At 34.4% G+C, this 22,307-nt stretch overlaps 1 protein-coding gene across 1 annotated transcript in view; it reads right to left on the bottom strand.

Moving 5' to 3' along the window:
- PLCZ1 (phospholipase C zeta 1) overlaps positions 1-22,307 on the bottom strand; it is a 57,347-nt gene that overhangs the window by 27,045 nt on the left and 7,995 nt on the right. Inside the window, exons 4-6 of the mRNA XM_085324066.1 lie at positions 14,360-14,561; positions 12,691-12,835; positions 9,381-9,533 (exon numbers count right to left, since the gene is read on the bottom strand). Coding sequence (XP_085180192.1) covers positions 9,381-9,533; positions 12,691-12,835; positions 14,360-14,561 — 500 coding nt within the window. The remainder of the gene's footprint in view (positions 1-9,380; positions 9,534-12,690; positions 12,836-14,359; positions 14,562-22,307) is intronic.

Genomic DNA, 22,307 nt, shown 5'->3' with positions numbered 1-22,307 from the left:
AAGATGACTCAAGATGATTCCAATTTCTGTTGGATATATAAAAAGACAAAGCATGCGTAACAAAGCTGCAGAAAACTGGTAGGGGTGACATTGGCAGACTAATTTCCTGGCTGAAGTGAAAATATGACACACGCCTTTGTTAAAAATTTATATGTTCTAAGAAACATTCTGTTCTTAACAACACATTTCAAAAAATTTTCTTTCTTATTCACCTACTAGAACCTAATCTAGTCAAACTTTTCAGAAATATCCCTAATAGAATTAGTGAAAAATATCTCTAATAGAATTAGTGAAACAAGAATATCCTTCTGTTGAGGGATGTAATGTCATAATACCTAACCAGGGGACAAATCTGATAGATAAACTAAAATTTTAAGGACACAAGTGAACACTAGATCACTAACGAACAGCACCAAGGATCCTTTTTCCTTAAATGTTTTTCTGGTGCACTTTCTTGGGGGCATTATCACAWAAGATTTTATCTAACAGGAAAGAATAAGCCTAGTTAAGCCTGAAAACCATTCAACAAATAAAGGCTGAGATAAAAGGAACTAATATCCAGGAACTAATATGAATTTTACCCAAGTTTTACTCATTGCTGTGAGTTCTTAAAATGAATGAAGCAGGAGGTTTTGGTACCAGGATTGCCTGGATCATGCAGGTGCATCCAATATYAGCCATACCCTGTCCTGCTTTACCTGAGTACTCCATCATATATAAGGGAAGTATAAATATACACTGATTTTCCCAATCATGCATTCAAAAAAGACCATCTAATGGCAGTCTTGGAGAAAGAGTAGTTCTGGTGCAGAAGATTTTGCATTTTTTAGCAACTGTCAAGGCAAAAATCAATTTCGGGATGTCACTGATCATGAAATACGTTGCAGATAACACTGTAATCCTATCTTCTACTCATGATTGAAGAATCTGCAATGCCTTCAGTGTCAGAGAGCAAGGGCTAGCATCACCACAGGGAAAGGCAAGCCAGGAGCTGAGCATGACAACAAGACAGGCATGGGGCAGTGACCTTAGCAACAAGGGCATGCATTAGATAAGTAGAGCAGGTCTGATGATGGTAGCCAAGCAATCCAGTGACACCAGACAAGTCTGTAGTGACAAGGCAGGTCCAAAGTCAGGCCAAGTCATTAGAAACACAGAACAGTTGAAGTTGGAAGGCACCTCTTGGGATCATGTAGTCCAACCCCCTTTCTCAAAACAGGGTCAGCTACAGCTAGGGCCATATCCAGCTAGGTTTTAAATATCTCCAAGATAGAAACTCCACAACATCTCTGGGCAAATTCTTCCAGTGTTGGATGACCCTCATAGTAGAAAAAGTCTTTCCTTTGGTGGAATTTACRGTACTTCAATTTGTGCCCAGCACCTCTAACCCTTTCACCAAACACCACTAAGAAGAGTCTGGCTCTGTTCTCTTTAGGCCCTCTGCCCCCAGTCAGGTGTTTATATAAGGTATTTATATTGATAAGATTCCCTCAAGCTCCTATATTCAAGCTGGACAGTCCCAGCTATCTCAGACTCTCCTCATAAGACAGATGATTTGAGCCCCTAATMATCTTAGTGGCCTTTGCTGGATTTGGTCCAGTAGGTCCACATCTCTCATGTACTGGGACTCTGGAAYTGGACACAGTGCTTCASATATGGTCTCAACAACTCTGACTAGATAATGCTATCCCGCAGCCTGCTGGCAATGCTTTTGCTAATGTGGCCCAGGATGCTGTTGGCCTTCTTTGCCACAAAGACATGATGCTGGTTCTTGGTCAACTTGTCTGCCAAGACCCCCAGGCCCTTTTCTGAAAAGCTGTTTTCCAGCCAGTCAGCCCTCAGCCTGTACTGGTGCATAGGTTACCAGTACCCATGTGCAGAACTACCAGCAAGGYAAGGAAACCAGCAAGGCAAGGTCAGGAAAAAGATATAAGGCTAGGCACTGCATATTTACAGTGTAGCTCAGGAAAAGATTGGAGGCAAAAGCCTGAGCTTAAATGCAGCTCCTGAGCCAATGTGTAAAAGATATACGGGTGGAGGCCCCAGCTGAAGGCTCTTTCTCACAACTTAGCAGCTGTCACAAAAGTCTGGTCCAAGGCTACACCCCTGTGCTATACCAGAACTGACCKTGTAACCAGGCAGCAAAACTCCTGGTGGGTGGGTTGGACAGAAGTTGCAGAAGATGATTAGTGTGTGGTGCACTCAGAGATCTCACAATCAGATTCCCTGCCAGTACGTACAAAGCCCTGAGAAGATACCTTCCCAAAAGAAGGATCTGTTTTTATACACTAAATAAAACTTCAACCTCAGATCTATCTGGTTGTTATAAAATATGGCAGTGGTATTGTCTGTGACTACTTTATGATGTTGCCTGACAACACCGTGAAGTTGTTCACAACTGGTGATGGTATAATRTTCAATACACTTTGGAAAAACAATGTTCCTCAGAAGCCTTTCACTTTCAKCCCTGGAGAATGTACAGAATGATCAGGAAGGTGGCAACTGTGACTAAATACATTTATGTTTTAGGGACATAAAAGTCTACACAAACATTTGTACAGTGCACAGAGGCCTAAACATTCCTTTAGGGTTACAACAGTGCAGAAACAAATGTGACAGATATATATTGACCTCTGTAAAGTACAAGAACACTGTACAGTACAATGCCCAGAGACCATGTAGTAATCAGGAGACACTTCTGTAAGTTCTCACTAGAACCTAGAGAATCCAGAAATTTTATTATAAGCAATACTGTGTSTGTTATTTTTGAGGTTATGCAGGTGTGTTGAATTTTCAACTTATTTCTTCTCAGTTAACATTTTTGTATAGACTAGGTGCCATAGGCAGATTGAAAGGCAAGACTGTGAACTGGAAATATTTTTGATATGTTGAGAAGCAAAGATATTTTTGGTATGAAGAYTTGATCTAGAAATTTATGTATGTTACTTATAGGTCAAAAAACACCAACCAGAGTCACCACTGAAGCAACAGAATTACATATGCTAAAGCAATCTTGCTATTGAATTTCCGCATGAAAATCATCATCTCCAGCTTTCTCCATAACAAGGAAACAAGATTATAAAACCSTATAAGGGAATGAGAGAGGAAAATTCAGAGATGGTTAGACTGAAAATTGAATAATATAACCACAGGTTAATGAGTCTATTACCTTTTTGTCAGATATTAAAGACAGTCAGTAAGAACCTATTTTTCAGAAATTACAGAGAGCCAGGTACAATCACATTTTGACAGTTTCTCAGCAAGACAGGACTGTACRGAGAAAGAAAGAAAAGGTGGTATAAAAACAAATCTTTTAGACATATGCTTAAATGTCGTATCTAGATATTGAGAACTGTAATGAGGACTGATATGGTTCACCCAGGCTCATGCATTCCGGGAGAACAGTGACTGCAGAAATAAAGCTTCTAAATTGTGTAACTGAGAAGATACTGGTGTAGAAAATGCTGAAGAAGCAGTTCTGACTATGGGGTTAGTTAGTTTTCTCCCTAATAATAGGATTTAAAATGCCCAGGCCACATAAAGTTGTGGAGTCCTTTGCTGAATCTTTATCAAAGAGATTACTAAATAAGTCCTTTCATTTAGATAGCATGCTTTTAATGACTGAGAGGAAACCTTGGAGACTGTGGCCAAAAATGGTCCTGAACAGCCACAGCATAGCAATTGATCTGGCAGCTGTGTGAGAAACACTAAAGACTTGTAAAATAATCATTGCTGACACTTCACTTTCAGCTAACAATGTATCAACATCTCTTTAAAATTTTGTGACAGAAAACTGCAAATAATGAAAATATCCCTAAATAGTTCATGTATATATCATGTCAGTAGTGTAATACAGTTTGATGTAACAAAATGCAAAATAGCTGAAGAATAAACCTTTATCAGAAGCATCAATGTGCTTAAAGTCTTTTTCATTTGTTATGTTTGTGGCTTACTCTTTTCTTTCAGCAGTAGTGAAATCCATTAGAGAGGAAGGATTCAGCAGTATAAATAAAAACTGATCACATTTCTAGGATTTTGATATTTTCTAAGTTCAGCTACAAGTTACTGCACGAGACATCAAATTTTGTCACGTATTAGTATAATCCAGTAGTACTGGTGTGAGTGGTAGAGATATTTAGTATCACTCAGTGATGTCAAATATCATTTAATGTGTGAACTGACTCAGAGGACTCCTTCAGAGAATATTAACAGAAGTTCATAAGATCTCTTTAAAAGCACCACAGTCATTAATTTGGATGGCAAAACGTCTGGGCAGAAAGGACATTAGAGGACATCGCAGAAGAGACTGGTGAAGCCTTCTCAGGCACAAAAGTGGCCTCAGGTCTTCTTAATGAAGAAGGAGTGTGTGGCTGAAAGAAAACATGAAATAGTGCAAAATGATTTCTCTTTCCTCCACTTCACCCAGATATCATGTGGAGGAGGAACTATCTGTTGAGATGCTACAGAATACAGTAATTCCAGGGAATTAGAGTACTAATACATCCAGCCGCAGGGTGATCAGCTGATTGAGGCCAAAGAAGCAGTTCCCTTTTCCTGAAATTTTCTGGGTTTTGTGTTTCAGGCAAAAGGGATGTGGAAAGAAAGCAAAAATCAATAACTTCCAGTGACCATTCAGTTTTCTTTTCTGGGTCTCCTTGTGATTTTCACACAGACTTAAAATGGTGTRAGTCAACTTGCATAAACTGCAGTCCAAGGAAATAGTTAAGACTGGCTTTGCTCTGCCCTTTAATCTTTCTTCCAGACATGGACAGACATCTCAATTGACAAAGGTCCAGCTCAATTCCTACTTAAAAAAGGAAGTAGGAGACTAATCAGACAATACAAGAGAAAAGAATATCCATAGAGATCCCCAGTTCCCCAAGATCTAGTAGAACCTGTGAGGCTATATACAACTTAGGCAAATGTTTCTGTGTAGCATTTGGAGAAATAATGTGTGATTCCACCTCATGTACAGACAAACACATTGTTCTATTTGGACCCTGAAGAGCACTGAGATGTGGGTTTAGAAAGAAGCCTTGTATGAGCCCTGGATGGGAGAAGTAAAAGTAGGACCAACATTCATTGTCAGATGATCAGGATTTCCACCTCTGAAACATAATGATTATGTCCCATGAGAGAGTGTGAAGTTGTTATGCCGAAGGCTCTTACCAAAGAAATCTGAGAGGTAAGGGAGGAAGGGCTGAACTAGTTAGCTTAGGGCCAAAGCTCTGAGGGAYCATGTCCCTCATAGGCAGGTTGTTTAAAAGAGTCTAGCCAAGAAGGCAATAGCACAGGTCACAAAGACAGGAGGTGACAACTTATGTGATCACTAAGTTGCTCTGATGCAGCCAATCAGTTGAGAGGACCTGAATTATGCCCATTGCATTCAGAGGCACACGAGCCACATGTAGAAATAAAGAATCTGATTTGTGTCCCTAGGATATTATTACGCTGGAATACTCTCTAACAGAGCCCATTACCATAAATGTCTCTGCAATGATTGCCAACATCAATGAAGAGTGGAAAGCTCTCTATCTCTTTCATTGCTAAGACAAGCCAAGAGGGAGGAGAGGAGAGCTCAACAAAAGGAAGATGAAGATGACGAAAGAACGTAAATAAGGTTGTAGGGCAAATGAAGGGAAAGAATGAGCAGAAATTGAACCACAGGAAGTTCCACCTGAATGTGAGGGGGGATTTCTTCACTGTGAGAGTGACGGAGCACTGGRACAGGTTACCCAGAGAGGTTGTGGAGTCTCCTTCTCTGGAGATCTTCAAGGCCTGCCTGGACGCAACCCTGTCTAACATGCTCTAGATGACCCTGCTGAGCAGGGAGGTTGGACTAGATGATCTCCAGAGAGATCCTTCCAAAGTTACTGATTCTATGATTCTATGAAAGCACTGTAACTCTAATCTGAATATTTTAACTTTTCAACTTAGAATAATTCATTTCACAGAGATATATGCGTTGTAAAGTGACTTAAAATGTATGTAACCTTAATACTCAACTACTTTTGTATGACATATTTAGTACAACAATATAATTAACAAAAGTGAATATTTTAGTATATAACCAATTTACTACCTACTTTTATTTTTCTTTAATAAAAGCAGGTGTGACATTCTACAAAAAGACATCATACTGCAGAAAATATAATCTAAAATTAATATTTAGAACAGACATTAAAAACACAATAAACACACTGAGGAAAAAAATAATAATCTAGGTGAAAAGAGTAGATGTAGGCTGTAACAACTGCTGAACAGGACTCTACAAAGAAATCTTAGGACCTGTTGCTTTGCTAAATTCTATCATATAAAATTTCTTTTAAAAATATTACTTTTTATTATATTTTCTATTTATTTAACATTTTTATTTAATATCTAATGGCAGATCCAGGTTCACACATCAATACAGATGAGCAACAAAGGATAGTTTCAAACAAGGAAACTGATTTCAAAGCTTTCCTTTTATATTATGCATGAATATATTATAGATATATAAATGCATCTGTTAAGAATTGTCTATTAAAAATAATTGTGTAGGCAGGTCCATCATTTCCTTTGACTAGTAATCTTCCTATGCCTAATAATTTTTTTCAAGATGGGCTGTTAGGGATATCAGGCCATGCTCAGCTTCAGAGCAAGTGTATTTACTGCACATGAGCAACATTAATGAGCACTTTTCCATTCTGTTGAATCTATCCCACGTCTAAGCAGTTGCAATGAAATGTAATTGCCCCAACATTCTTTATGTTCTACTAGACATATATTAGAGGTCTTTAGTTATAACATTAGATTTTTTAGATTATTGTTAAGTGCCTTTACTCCGTTATCAGTATTAACAATTCTCATGCAATTATTTTCCTGTGACTGCATTACCAGATGCACTTCTATAGAATCATACAGCAGACATGCTAGCTTCTCCCCTATTCTTGCTTGGCATTGTAAACAGTGGAATGGTAACCGATACAGGAAGCAAGCATATTGTTTTACTTTAGCTGAGAATCTCTCACCCTAAGAGCACCTTAAAGTGATCATTTATGGCTCTGTAACATTTTTTTTATGCTACTTAAGTGAAGCAGACAGAACTAAAGTTGAGTATCATCTGACTCACTCATATGACAATGAATTTATCCAGGCCTTCAGTGTGCATCAGATTCCAGGCTTTACGGATGTGATGCAATTCAACTTCTTTTGATCATGGACCAAAAATGGTTCTCCAAAAGGTTGCTAGCCAAAAGTCAAGTTTCCTACTGTATTTGCAAATTCAGTATTTCCATGGTAAAATAAAATCCAAACTTTTTTATGTGCTTGATCAGACCAGCTAACCAAAATGGAGATGGCCCTAATCATTACCATTCTCAACATAATGATTTATTAAATTCACTCTTATTTTGTGAATTGGTTGAGAACACTGATATCAGGTAACTCTTACATTGGAATACATCTCACATAGCTTTAAAATATTTAAAATTGAATAAAATGAATATCARTGGAACAGCATATATTACTAGTAAGTCATGAGTAAGTGTGGAAGCTTCTACAGAGCTGAATTCAGAAAGCTCTGAACTATGAAAATATGAAGTATGTATTTCCTAAATCCCCAAAATATTCTGTAGGGGACATATCCCATAGAAAGTAATATTTTTAGTATGCTGTTCAGATGTGGTACACCAATTCAGTGTTTGCTGCAGAGGACATATGATCCTTGAATAGCATTGAGACTGAATATAGCCATGCTTTGAGATGATTTTAAGCAAAGCCTCATATTTAGCACTTTTTTTTTCCAGTTTATAGCACAATTTTCAAGGTCACAAATTGAAATTAGATAGTGAGATATACAAATACAGTGATAATCTCTAAAAAAGACGTTGGYTTATTGAGTAATTTATTAAGATGTATTAAAATATATTTATAACAACATTGTTAAGAAAATAAAGCAATACGATAACACTTTAGCAAATCTTCTGGGCAGGCCACTTCAGAAAATAAACAAATACTTTTTTCATGACMAATCTTTTACAAAAATAGTTATGTGTTTATATGTTGTGTCTTTCCTTAAGACAATGTTTCCTATCTTTTCAGACTGGTGAATTCCTATTTGAAATAAAACATTTTGTTTGTTCCTTTTCAGATTCTGCAAAGGAAGTATAGAAAATATATCCCTGATAACAGTTATAAGCCTAAATAGTTTTTTGAGTATGCATCTGTTTGTGTTGCAAGAGACATTAAAAAATCTCTTTKGATCTTGAAAGAAAATTATATGTAAAGAATGGAACAGTAGGAATTTGTTTTAATTTGCAATAAAATTTTCAGCACCCATCTAATTGCCTTTTCTAACTTCATATCCCAAGAGTCTCAAGCTATGAGCTGAGAAACACTGCGCTAGGGACAGTGAGAAAGAAAAAATGTTTTTGTGGTAATGTAACTCAAAGAAATGTTTCCATCACCATTTTTATGAACAAAAAATATAGATTCAGGTTTCCATTTCAATAACTTGTTCAAATTTCAGGAAATACTCTCAGTCTATAAAACAAAACATAAATTAGTAAAAAAATAGATACAAGCAATGCTTAAATTATTTTGACTTTTTGGTTCAAAGCATAAGGTTTAAAAATTTATGCTTCGCTTTTTTTAAAAAACTTAAAAACATTGGAAGTTTCATATCRTGTTGAAGACAATGGTTCAGTTTAATCTTGAAATGTTGACTTTACAGATCAACAGAAATTTTGAAAGATGTTCTTTATAGCACATTTGTTCAATAACYTGAAATTTCCCAAATAAAATCAGTTGTTTGCATAGCTCTCAGATTCAGAGTTTAGATTCAATGAAACTTACTTTTACAATCTTGGGCAAGTCATTTAACTTCCCTATAAATAAATGTGCACTCTTTAAAAGTAGATTCTCTTGTGAGCATGGTTCACAATAATAAGACACATTACTGGAGCTGCCATGTTTCCAGATAAAATAAATTTTACCCCCCCAAACTTTAGTTAACTACATTTGAATATAAAATAAAATCAATGGTTTACCATATACAAAGCCCCAGAAACYGGAATCATGTGAACCTGAAGATCTAGGGCTCTGAAAAATTAGTGTTATCTTTTTTCATCTGTATGTTTCAAGGTTGTACTAAAACAGTTTTCCTTTAAACATAGCCTTCCATATCAACTCACATGATTTATTTTTGCCTTCTCTTTTTACTTTGTTTTTTCATGGGTTCTTTGTGTTGTGTCATTAATTTTTTTTTACAATCTGAAATCCATTTCAGACATCAGATGAAGAACTTTCATTAATCCAGTTTCAGAATATTCTGAACAAAAACTACAGAAAGTTGTATTTTTCCCTATCTTTCACAGGGAAAAATACAATGTTGTTACCTCAGGAGAAGGTAGTTCAGTAGGCACTTTATCATCAATTGCTGAAGAAAGAAGTTTGTCACCTAGAATACTTTCTAAATAATCTGCCATCACTTCTTGTTGCTTGGGGCTGCAATGATTCTCCAAAGACAGTACGATTGGATACTCAGACGCCTGAAAATATAAGTTGAAGTTTACTATGATTAATAAATAGGAAGAGAACTACTGGATTCCCCAAAATATYTTACAGAATGCCCCTTGGCAATTTGTATTTTCCTTGATTTTAAAAATATTCAGAATTTAAGTCAATTGTTTCAAATTAATAACAAACTAAAAAGCTTACAATACTTATGGAAGAGGAAAAAGTATAACTGGAAAATTAAGTCCAAAGAAGAGAAAAAAAATCATCTCAGAAAGTTAAGGGAAGTTAGAAACAGGGATGGACATACAYAGAGATGAAAAGAGAGAAACAGCTAGGGAAATCAAGTAAAGATCAGCTAAGACGGATACCATACTTCATTAATGAAACCAAGCAGTATCTATGCAAGTAGTCCATACTGAAGTGTATTTGTCCAATAAGCAATAGAAAACARCTTAATTTATCAGAGTCATTTCATAGGAATTTAAGTATTGAATCAACCAAAAATCAGATTGATTCAGTTCCATTACAGGTTGATACCAGAAAGTAGTATTTGTCACAAAATTAATGGCTCTGCTGATGCATAGAGCTTCTAAAGAATAATGCACTGACTATTGCACGTCTCCAAGTTTTTCAATAGATGAATTAAGGAAAAAAAAAGCAGTGATAAAATCTAATACCTTCTATTGCTAAAATGTTCTTTCCACTGGAAATATAAGTTATATCACAACAAACTGCTTTTATGATTCTATTGACTAAGTAATTCCCACAAGGAATTATCTCATAGGGTACATGAACTTTKTTTAGAAAGAATAAGCATGTTTTGTGAAAATGAATTTTATGAAGGGAAACAAAGAAAAAGGAAAAGAGAAATCATAATAGTTGCTATTTTCATGTTTATATAGGAAGAAACAAAATTTGATCCAATCAGGATTTACCTCTCACATATTTAAGTCATAGCTCCTATAGCAGCTAGAATCCATTTTAAGGACAATGAAAACACATGAAAACCAAAGCAAAACTGGCTTTCAGCTAAATGTAACTTGTAGCCACCAATTTACTGAAAGTGAAATAGATTTAAAATATTTCTCTTTTTTGAAGAGCTTTTCCTTTGTTTTGAGTATAGAAAATTTCCCTCTTTGTTTATACTGGTCTACTGTGAAAAGAGGGAAAATATTTTTTGTTTCTAAAGGTAAAATCTGATTATACAACCGCAGTTGACCAAAGAACCCAGAATTAAATGTTTTTTATTTTAAAATGTGAGCATTTCCAATTGGCTAYATTTTAGGTTTACAGTACTCTTAAAATTTTTGTCAGAAATCACTGTCCTCACATGAGCAAGCAATGCATAGTTTTTACTCCTTATTCATCACAGCACTCAAGCAAGAGAGATGAAATTTGAGAAATCTAGTAAATTTTAAAGAAATAGCTCCAAAATGGAGATGCCCATTTAGACTGTGGAAATAATCTTCCTATGTTACCAGTAACACTAGTGACTATTAAAAACAAATAGTCTAAATTAAATCTTTACTTGGGCAGTACCTAAACTGCTGATTTCCAGGTAAAGTGACACTTTATATTTACCTTGATTCTTACACTTTTCCACTAAGAATTAGCTATTGGCCACTATGAGAAACAGGATTTTAGCCTAGATGGACAAGTAACTGGAATTATTACTTATTTTTTTTTGATTTTTTTCTACACCTTATGCCTGTTAAATGAAAATTGTATTATAGTAGTGTRTAATATCCTGTGTAATAGCAAAGACAAATGAGTTGCATCTAATGCATCATGTATAACAGCAAAATAAAATTTTATTTTTGTTTTTATTGTTTTCTAAAATTGGACTAATTTAATTTTGTATAGAAAACAAAAATATAGCTGTGCTTAACTCTGAGAAGGCTCTGTGTGTGTGTGTGTGTGTGTGTGTGTGTGTGTGTGCGCATTTTTTATATATATATACACACACATATATAAACCCATATAATCAGTATGTGTGTATATATGCATGCACATAATGCAAAACTGGCCTGAATCTAAGGATTATCATAAGTCTTTCAGGACTTATCCTTTAGGCAGGAGTTTTGCCAGAAACCTATATAAAAGAAAGACTGAGACAGTGCCAAAAGATATCCAGCTTTCACTGTTTTGCCAGAGATAGGCAGAAGGGACATTGCTTTAATGAGTCATCTAACAAAAAGATAACAGTAGATGGAAACCTTTATCAGGCCTTGAATTCAAAGTGGTAAAGATACTTAAAAAGAGGACACGTTAAACAGAGTAAGACTCAAAGTCAGCTATAATCTAACCTTTTATCCCCTCTACATTTTGCAAATTGAAACACAGAACATAAGACAGAACAGTAGCAACAGAAGTAATAAATAAATAAATAAATAAAAGAAGCAAAACACTAAACTATACTGAAATAGTTTGTTAGTTTATATACAGTCCTTCTTCAGATGACCTCAAGTGAGAATTCTACCTAGCAAGTTGAGTAAGATCTGAATGGACTACCTCAAGTTTAATTTACAATCAATATCAGCAAATAAGTTTACTACTCATTTAAAATGTACACACTAAAAACAGGTGGTAAAATTTTCTCCTAATTTATTTCAACAGTGCCCACTGCCACAAGTATTACAGAATCACAGAATCAGTAAGGTTGGAAGGGACCTCTGGAGATCACCTAGTCCAGCCTCCCCTGCAGGGTCACCTAGAGCATGTTAGACAGKGTTGCATCCAGGCGGGCTTTGAAGATCTCCAGAGAAGGAGACTCCACAACCTCTCGGGGCAACCTGCTCCAGGGCTCCGTCACTCTCACAGTGAAGAAATTCCCCCTCATATTCAGGTGGAACTTCCTGTGCTTCAGTTTGTGCCCATTGCCTCTTGTCCTGTCACATGGCACAGCTGAGAAGAGTGTAGTCCCAGCCCCTGACACCCTCCCTTCAGGTACTTATAGACACTGATAAGATCCCCCCTMAGTCTTCTCTTCTCCAGGCTAAACAGGCCCAGCTCTTGCAGCCGTTACTCATAGGAGAGATGCTCCTGTCCTCTGATCATCTTCGTAACCCTGTAATGTCTCAGTTCATTTTCTTTTTCCCCTGGAGAAACTTAGACAACATGCATATCCAAGGACTTTGTTAAAGCCATCATAGCATTTCAACAGATCTATRAATATACATATATACTTACCGCAAATGCGTATTTGTCTATCACATGAATTACAGAACTAAATGTAATTTTGCTTGTTAAAGTGTGACCATGATACACAACAGGTTCATTATGTGAGCCATCCCAGCAGTCAATTTCCAGGCAACGACATCCTTTTAACAGAGCACTTCAAAAGAACAGGAGAAACAATTTTACAGTCAAAGGAAGATGCCACACTTTCTTATATATGTTGTTGTATTTCTGATTATATGCCTGCTGAATAATTACAAAAAAATAGCCTATCATCACAAAAGAAAAATAAGTCCTATCAAATTATACAGATATGAAACAGAACTTTATTTTCTGTTGTTTATCTTAGGCGTGTTAGGTAATAAACTTTATTAGAGCATTGAGGAGGAAGGCATATTACGTGAATATCCTTCATTAACAGATTAAAAATGAGAGTCAAAGTTTTAAAGAAAACGATTTTGGAATGCTGGCAGATGSTTTCTTAAAATAGAAGTAAAAATGTTTGAAGGTTTTTTATCATTATTATTATTTTAGGATTGGGTCAATATTTGAAAAACCATTATCCTTAAAAGCATCAGCATCCCACTTAGAAAGTAAAGTAATGCTTGTTCTTTTTTTTTCTTTTACATAATTTAATTGTTCTCCCCCATCTTATTTCTATAAATGGTTGCCCTAAATTTACTCTGTTTGTAGTTTTAATAAGTTAGTGGTACCTCTTGAATGTCTAAGTTTCTAGCATTTGTTTTGCTACTAATTTAAATGTTTTTGTAGACTGTTTTATCTAATTACCAATCTGTCCTTTACATGCTAACMGTATCTTTAGAGACTTCTAGCTGAATATGTTCTTATTTTATCATTTTTTATTTCCTTTGCACCAATAATAACTAAGCAGAAAGAGGTTTTTATAAGATATTTGCAATTATTTTAAGTTATGCAGTATTTACCACATACCGTTTTTAATATTGTTAGAAATGGATTCATAGCATTCTTGATTGTTGCAAGTCATTACAGAACATACAGAGAGCAAATTTCTGTCTCTGTCTCTATTGACTTTACTACATAATCCATTTTCCTCCTTTCCCYGCTCATTTCTCAATGCTTTTTGGAAATAAAGCATTCAGGTTTCCCTCTCCTCTTGGAGTCATACGCTGCACATTCAAATATAAAGTTTCTTCTCCCTCCATCCTCCACTGTGCCCATGTAACTCTTTATTTTTCTCCTTCCGTATTGATTGCATCACAACACACACTTCTCAGATATCCTTGACATACTCCACCATCCTGGGCCTCATCATGGGCCTCTATGTGCTGTATAAAGATATAGATCAGAAGAGAGCTGGCCCAGAAATCTTACATTTATTCCAGAGAGTTGTTTATTTTTGCATGCCTTGTTGAAATTAAAACCTGATTTAATTATCTACTGTACAGCATACTATAGATGTTATTTGCTGCAAGGTAGATTTTATGTGACGCAAGTGAAAAAATAGATCATTTTCAGACTAAGAACAGATGGTTTGGCTAATATATTAAAATGTGTACACACAAAATAAAATATCACTCTCACATTTTCCACTTGTATCTGCGATGTTTTTGTCCCTTACTGCCAAACAGCATTACATATGAGGTAGTATTTATCAAAAAAGCTAAAGAATATTTACAATTTTTTAAAAGTATTTAAATACCTGGCATATCCCCATAAATGACTGGGCCCTATTAATTGATCTGATATCAAATAGGTGTTGTGAGAAGATGAAATAAAATAATCACATAATGGCCGGTTCATATCTTGGTAGACAGTCTTGTGATCTTTCTTAAATATCGAACAGTCTTCCGAGTTCAAGTATCTTATAAATCCTTCAAATGACATCTGCCTTCTTTTCCTCACTGAACAAAAAAAGAAAGTAAAAAATTCCTGTGTAAATCTAAACTGATGGTTATGTCTGTATACTTTCCATAATTTAACTAATTCTAAACATTATTAATGGAGCATAACTATTTCCTGCAATTTTTAAATTAATACAAAACAGTATAAACAGATGTGTTAAATATGTGCAGTTCTGGAGCTGATGAGGTTCAAAATTACGAGAGGAAGTATATGAATGTGTTCTGATGCTTTTATTCTTTTATGAATATCAAGAAGAAAAGCCTACAGTAGTCCTACTTAAATATAAAGGAAAATATTTGCTGTTGTTTATTWTTGGAAAATAACATGCCGGTCAATTCCCCAAAAGAATTTTTCTTCCTCTGTAGAGAGAACAGGAATTATTCGTCAAAAGGTCAAAGACTGGCAAAATAATCTCGCAGAAACTATGATTCCTACTACCAAATATCTTCCTCAATGGCAGAAAATCCCAAACAGATAGTGATGAAATATTATTTAAATTAGAATTATTTGAAGATAAAATAGCATCTTGGCAAAATAAATGACTGCCTATAAAGATGAATTGCTAATTAAGCTTATTGTATTACCGTCTCTATAACAAAATGTGCTAATTGTCATCATACCCGTGATACTTGTCCCATTTGTTTTGTTTTTAACTGATTTAATGACAAATAGATCCATTATACTGCCAACTGCTGCTCCAGTGTCATGCTTCAAAAGTTTTAATTCTACAAATGATATAATTTCAGAAGTCATCTTTGCTTTGAAACATAACCTAGTATGAATTAGTCAGGGATTTTGCCCATTTTTTGTTGCAATGTAATCTTCTCGTGAAGTAGTTATTTTTGTCAGCATAGCAGGATGGGGATATTTAAGCAGTAAGTAATCAAAGGTTATTTTACGGTAACAATGACTTAAAGAGGTCAGCCTTGCCAAAAACCCTCAAATCCTTATCTGACTTGTTAATTCTCAATACATTTATAAGAATCACAATTTACAGAGTAGACTTGCAATAATCAATCTTCAATATGTCTACTGACTAAAAGTTTTATATCTGAATAAGAAGTCATTAAAATCATTCTGATGAAGACAACAGAAAGAAAATAATTATTTCTAAATTGTACAGTTTTTTGAACTAGGAAATTTCACAATGTTTCAAAATACTAAATAGAAATAGAAAAGTAGCGGTGGAGGCCTTTTAGAGGTAGCCACACATTCACTGTTCTCTTTAACCATACAAATGCTATTCCTAACAAATTTCTGTCCAAATTACTCTTAAAGACCTCCATCAATGAAGAATCCGTATGCTTTCTAGAAAAACCATTTCAATGCCCAAGTAACCTTTGTTAGAGTTTTCCCTAACGTTTACCCTGAATCTTCCTAGCTGTGCATTGTTGGTTGTATTTTGTACTATTTCTCTTCTTTTTTCAGTCTCTTATGCACATGAAGACTGCTGTTACACCTCCCCTGAGCCCACTGARAAACATGCAATTCATTCCATCTTTCTGCTTAGATTAGATTTTCTTAGATTTCTTTCTTTCATTGTACTACTCTGACCCTTTCCAATTAGTCAACATCCTTCTTGATGTGTGATGTCCCTAAATGGAATATAGGACTTTTCCTTATGGAACTACATCCTTGTTTTCTATATCATTTCTCCAATTTGCCAAGATAATTTTGTTCCCTAATATACTTGAAGTTCTTCCCTACCGCTGCCAAACCTAAATTAATAAGATAACTTCCTATTCTGTCATCCAGTTCATCAATGACATTATTGAAGTCTAGGTCCCAAGACAGTGCTCAGTGAAAGTTCAAGTTCACATAGCCTTCCATTTTGATTCTAAACTATTGATGATTAACTTCTCAGAGTACTTTTCCAATGAGTTTTGTATCTACAATCTACTTATTTTGCCTGCCTCCTAAATATGCTTATGCAAATGCAAGAGAATGCTAAGGACCTTTTTAGCATCTACGTACAAAATGATTTTCTCCTGCCTAGTCTGTTATTCTCCTCTTGAAGAAAACTAGATACAATTTCTTCATGAAAACGAGGAACTGACTGCTACTCTTCTCTATTACCTTGATGGCTGATTATATATTTATTATGTTTTTCCAGTAKTCTTCTGAGACCTGACTAGTATCTAGTCCCCTGGATTTTCCCTTTTTAAAATAGGTGCTACATTTGACCTTTTCTAGTCTTTCAATCCATCGTGCATTTTTCATGAGTTGTCAAAAATAATCTGTATTAGCTGAGCTTGCTAAAGTCAATTTTAAGAACTCACGGATTACTCAACCTGTCCTCATTGATCTGAAAATATTTAAGTCATTAAGAATGTCTTACCCTGTTCTTTCCATATTTTTGACTGAAATCATACTCTGGTCTCATTAATAATGTTAGCCACCTGATCATGCCTCAGTAGTGGACTGAGAGTTTCCCGGTTTTCTTTTTAATGAACATACTTGCAGAATGACCTATTGTTAACCTAACGTCTCTTGATAATTGCATCTTGTTTAGTACTTTGTCTATTGATTTATCCACACAGTCATGTTATATTTTAGCAGTAGGATTAAGTTTATACTTTCTGGATCTTTAAAAATGGTTTTAATGTTTTACATGTTGCTCAAAACAGAGTATTTTTATCCTGCTTGTGTTACCTATAACGAATTACATGAGTTGTTGACTTCAGGCCTTTTAAAAGAAGACTTTCCACCAATAGTATCTGCTTTTCATTCCGGATTATTTTATTTTTTCACATCCTATATTGGTCTCTGTGGAATCACGGTTGGGCCAGTAACTACTTACTTTGCTTTTTTTTTTTTTTATTTACTAGCCATTCTTACATGAACCTTTTTATATTTATCTTTTAAATTAATGAACAACACTGACTTTCTAAGTTTTTAATTGTTATTTTCTGAATTGTTTTTTATGATTTAATAGACACTTGTCATTAATAAAAGATGGTTACAATATTCTCATGAAGGGAACTTTTGTTGATAYAAATACACTCATGACTATAAACCCCTAAATGTGAAAACAAGGTAAATTTGTGCTGCTCTGTTAGTCAATATGTAAATTATTTGGCTTCAGTAAAATTTCAATTAATGCTGCTAATCAACTGACTAAAAATACTTTATTTTTATWCAGCTTATTACAGACCCACGGCCTTGCATTACATTGTTTTACAGCTTGTTTCTAAGGGATCTGCAGCTGCTGTCCTTGAACTGCACATAACTAAAACCACCATCATGTTTCTGGAGAATTACTAAAACTCTAAGCAACTTTATAAAATTTTAAGATCTATCTGTAATAAGGAAAAGATTTTGCACCAAACCATTTTGGGAACATGTGCAGTTCTATGAATTGAGATATGCAAAAGAGCATCACATGAACATAAATGGCACAGCATCTGCTTAAATAAGATTTCAGAGAAAATCTTATACTTGGTAGAAGATGTCATAGTTTTGAGAGTTTAAGATAAAGGAACACTTGATTTGTTTTTTTATTTATTTATTTTATTACTGTTACTATTCATTAACTCCTCTCCTCCAGTGCAGAAAACTTACTTAGTTTTTTTAGAAATCTCTCTTATTTATGTCCGATGAAGATACCAAAAGCTAGCTAGGAATAGATGTTCTGAGGAATTTTATGTTTTGAGGAAGAGCACAATCATACTATTTTCTGATCATTTACAGACACTTTCTGCCCCTATATTAAAAGAAATGAGAATGCACCTTCATAACTATTCCACAGTGAAAAGAAAAGATGTTTTCACAGAGGCCTTGCCTTTCTTCCCTAGAGGAACTTCAGTCTTTCGCCATTAGGATTCTTTAACAGTAGTTAGTATGCGTATGTTTATTTGCTGTTACAGACATTTAAGATGAAACAAGGAGCAAATTCTATCTATATTCCTGTAGTTTATAAAGTTCAATGCGGTTCTCCTGTTCTCCTCTTTTTTGATAGTCAGTAATGAAATTTAATAATATTATTTTCTTCCAAACAGAATTATGATAAAAAATGTGGKTTTTTTCCCCATATTCATCCAGTTAATGTAAATTCCAACTCTGCCATATTCACAGATACTGACATTTCAAAGAGGAATTATGGATATAACCCATTTGGAAGACCTTTATAACATATCCATGGTTTTTAGAGYTTATTACTTTCTGCTTTCCTAATTGTTTATCATGGCTTTCCTAGTTCTTTATCATGAAACTTCTTTGAAAGTATTTTTCTTTCTGTATGGAAAGAAAGAATGAAACTAAGACAGCTTTCATAAGGAAGATGTTTGGAGAATATGTCTAAAATAYTACTTTTTATCTTAGAGAATATTTTAACTATGGCATAAGTTTCTTGTGCAGTTTCTGGTACAGAAAGTGAAATAACCATTTTTATTTCTCACATACGGAACAAAGAACAAAGAAATAACTAACCTTTATATCTGAACTAGGACAGACACATTAAGGGAAATTATTTTTTAACAGAATGTAGCAGACAATATTGGCAACATCAGAATTAAAAGCTGGTTCTTCACTTTAATTGTTGTAATAAAGTGCATTTTTATAACAAYAAATTGTCAATGAGTTTGAAATACTTTTCTGAATCTTCATGCAGAGTAACAACAGAAATTTATAATTTAGAATCTGAAGAATGCCAACAGAGATATTTAAATTGATACAAATATGTCTGCTGGGAATTTAGGGCTTAGCTCACTAGAAATACTTGTAATCACAGAATAAGACKTTACTCTCTATCACATTACATGAATATTTAAATAATTACTAAAATTATGAATTAATAGTGTTAGTCTCAAGACTGAAATGTTCTAAGATGGAACTTCAGATTGCGTAAGATCAGAATAAAACTTCTATATTATAAGCAAACAATAAATGCAGTAAATATTTACCTTCCTAAAATGAGAGCATAATTACTACTTTTCTCTAAGCCTACAGTCTAAGGAGCCTTTTTCACCTAACTCACATTTGCAACTAATACTGCTGCATACTGGAACAGAGTAACTGTCTGAACTGCYGCTTTGCTGTCTAAATGCTTGCATCACACAATTAATTGTCTTCTGGTGATGAAACTTCCTAAAACTGGATATTTACATCATCTTCTCCCATCTGAATTCTTTCATGTTTCATAAGCCAGGGTCCAKTCATTCACTTAGTCAAGATTTTTTAATCGTATTTTCATTTCACTTGATTTTTATTAAATCTTTGAGAATCTGACTGAAGCCTCCCTCTTMCATGTCAAATTTGATTTAAATTGGTGAATGGCCTCAAAAGGTCTCCTTCATGAGCACAAGCCTTCTCTGTCATATACACAAATGCACACAGGAAAGCAAATTAAAAAGATCATAAATGCCAAAAATATATTTTTTTTTTATTCCCAGAGACATTCTGGACACTTATAAAAAAAAATATAAAGTGCATTTGGTTAGTATGAAATGTTTTCTTTAATCTCAATGAGTCAATATTTCTATTTGAAATTTATAATAAAATGAAGAGACAACAATGTTAGCATTGAACAAAACTGATATTTGAATGTTATTGAGAGACAACAGTCAGGTATTACCCACTTAACCAGTCTTATGATCACTTGCTAAAAATGGATCCTTCAGCCAAAAATGGAAGCTTTAGCATTAAAAAAAGCATATGTAGCATTTTTCCATTTTAAGCTGTATAATAAAAATAGAAAAGCAATGTATTCTGTATTTTTCCTGAACTAACTAAAGTATCCTCAGATAGTTAATGCAGAGTTTTCCAGCTCAACAGCTAAGAAAATTCTTCTCCTTGTGAATGCAAATGTTATGCTATGAAAGGACTAAATGTTATGGATTGACTTGTCAGTGCTGTGTGCGTATATAAAAATCTAGTCATTGTTTTTATCTTCATCTTGACATACCAACCTTATCAGATTGTGGTTTTTATTAGTAGCAAACTGCTCAATAAAGTGTCAAAATCTGCCCTTTTAACTCACTGCAATGTATACRACAAGGCTAGCAGAAGAGTCTAAAAGATCATCCAGATGAAGAATATTTTATACTAAATTCAGAATGACAATTGCACAAAATGATCTATTATTACACTATATGAATCAATGATCATGTCAATCATATCTGGAACTTTCCATTAACTATTCCTGAGTAAGAGTCAAAGGAGCATTAACAATATAGCTATTATTTCATTCAGTAAGATTATTCCAATCAGAAGATTAACAATTTGTTCATAGATAAAGAAACAAACAAAAATTTGACTTAGCATTTGGAATTTAAACCAGACATTAAATTTAAACTGTAGAAATTTTATCTGATACTTATGAATGTATTTTCTAACTCAGTGGAGGTTACTGAGTACCTAACCACTTTATAGCTATTAACTTTCTCATCAAAATAGATAATTCAAAAAAAAAAACCTTTTAAACCAGCAACTTAATATACAGTTACTTAATAAACACATTTATTAAGAGTAGGATAGATTCAACAAGAAAAGTAGGACTTACTCAACAAAATATGTTCTAGTTCGAAAGACAGCCTCAAAAAATAGTATATAGAATCAAATGTTTTGTAGCTATTGCTGKACAGTGAGCAACATTTAATGAAATAACAAATGCCTTCTTGTAGAAAGAGAGATCCTGCTTCTTCTTTCTAAGGGAATGATCAACATAGACCTTCCAGGGCCTTCCAGACCTTCCCAAATGAAGCCTTTTTCCTTCTTGGGTTTAACCCTGATTTTCCTCAGACAGTTATCAGTCCCACCCAATACCACACACTGGGAAACAAACAACGTTAACCAAATTGAATATCCAATCTTCAGCTTCCATTAAACACAATAACAGCTTCCAATAAACTGCAGTTAGTTCTGGTTTGCATCCTCAACTTAGCTGCAAATTTTGCGTCTACTTATGTTCAATGAAGCTCAGCAGAAAAGTCACATCACAACTTGAAACAGCACTCAATAGCTGGTGTACTGGTACTACAGACTTAACAAATTTCCACTCATCTCTGATGTCTTACAACATGATTAGAAAGGGTGATCAGGTACTTATGAAGATCTTGCATTTCATCAGAAGTGATTCTTCTATAAGTAAGTCAAGGAGACACATCAGTCTTAACCTCTCCCTTGTTTTTTGGTTTGTTTTTTTTTTAAATAAGTGAACCAAAAAACTTGGAGAAGAGTATATATTGAGCAAACAAGCAGAATGCCAGATAGGAACCCTACAGAAAATAAAGTAAAAAATAGTTTGCAATGACCAACAGAGAGTTGGAGAACAAAAGGTATAGAAGTACAAGGGAAAGAGATAAACAAATGAAAGAGAAAAAGAGATGAGAATACACGGGAGAAGAGAAAGGAGACTGCTGTGGAAATAAAGAAATTAAAACACAGAAATAAAAAATAAATATATGACTAATAAGATGAGACTTTTAGTGTACTACGTGTATGTTTCTTTTTCACATAGTAGTCTCAGAATATTATTTTGATTATGTTTATTTAAACACTCATCAAAATTAACAGGAAATGCTCCAAATAAACCAATTACAGCCACAGAAAACCCCTTCCACAGGAAAAAAGATGGGCTTTGTAGTTATGCCTGACTCAACAGGGCAAAGAACTCTCACTGTTTAGAAAAAATATTTGGTCTGCAAAGTGTTCATGAAACCAGGAAGAACCCAGCTTGAGCTCCAGTTTTCAGTCTGAATTATCAGTGCAAGCTGATTAGATAATTTCAATCTACTGCAACAAGAAAA

This window comes from Rhea americana, unplaced genomic scaffold (assembly GCF_003343005.1).
Source record: "Rhea americana isolate MKP2758 unplaced genomic scaffold, rheAme1 scaffold_9, whole genome shotgun sequence".
Lineage (NCBI taxonomy): Eukaryota > Metazoa > Chordata > Aves > Rheiformes > Rheidae > Rhea > Rhea americana.
Note: the sequence above shows the minus strand (reverse complement) of the source record. Positions and strands in the feature narration are given on the sequence as shown.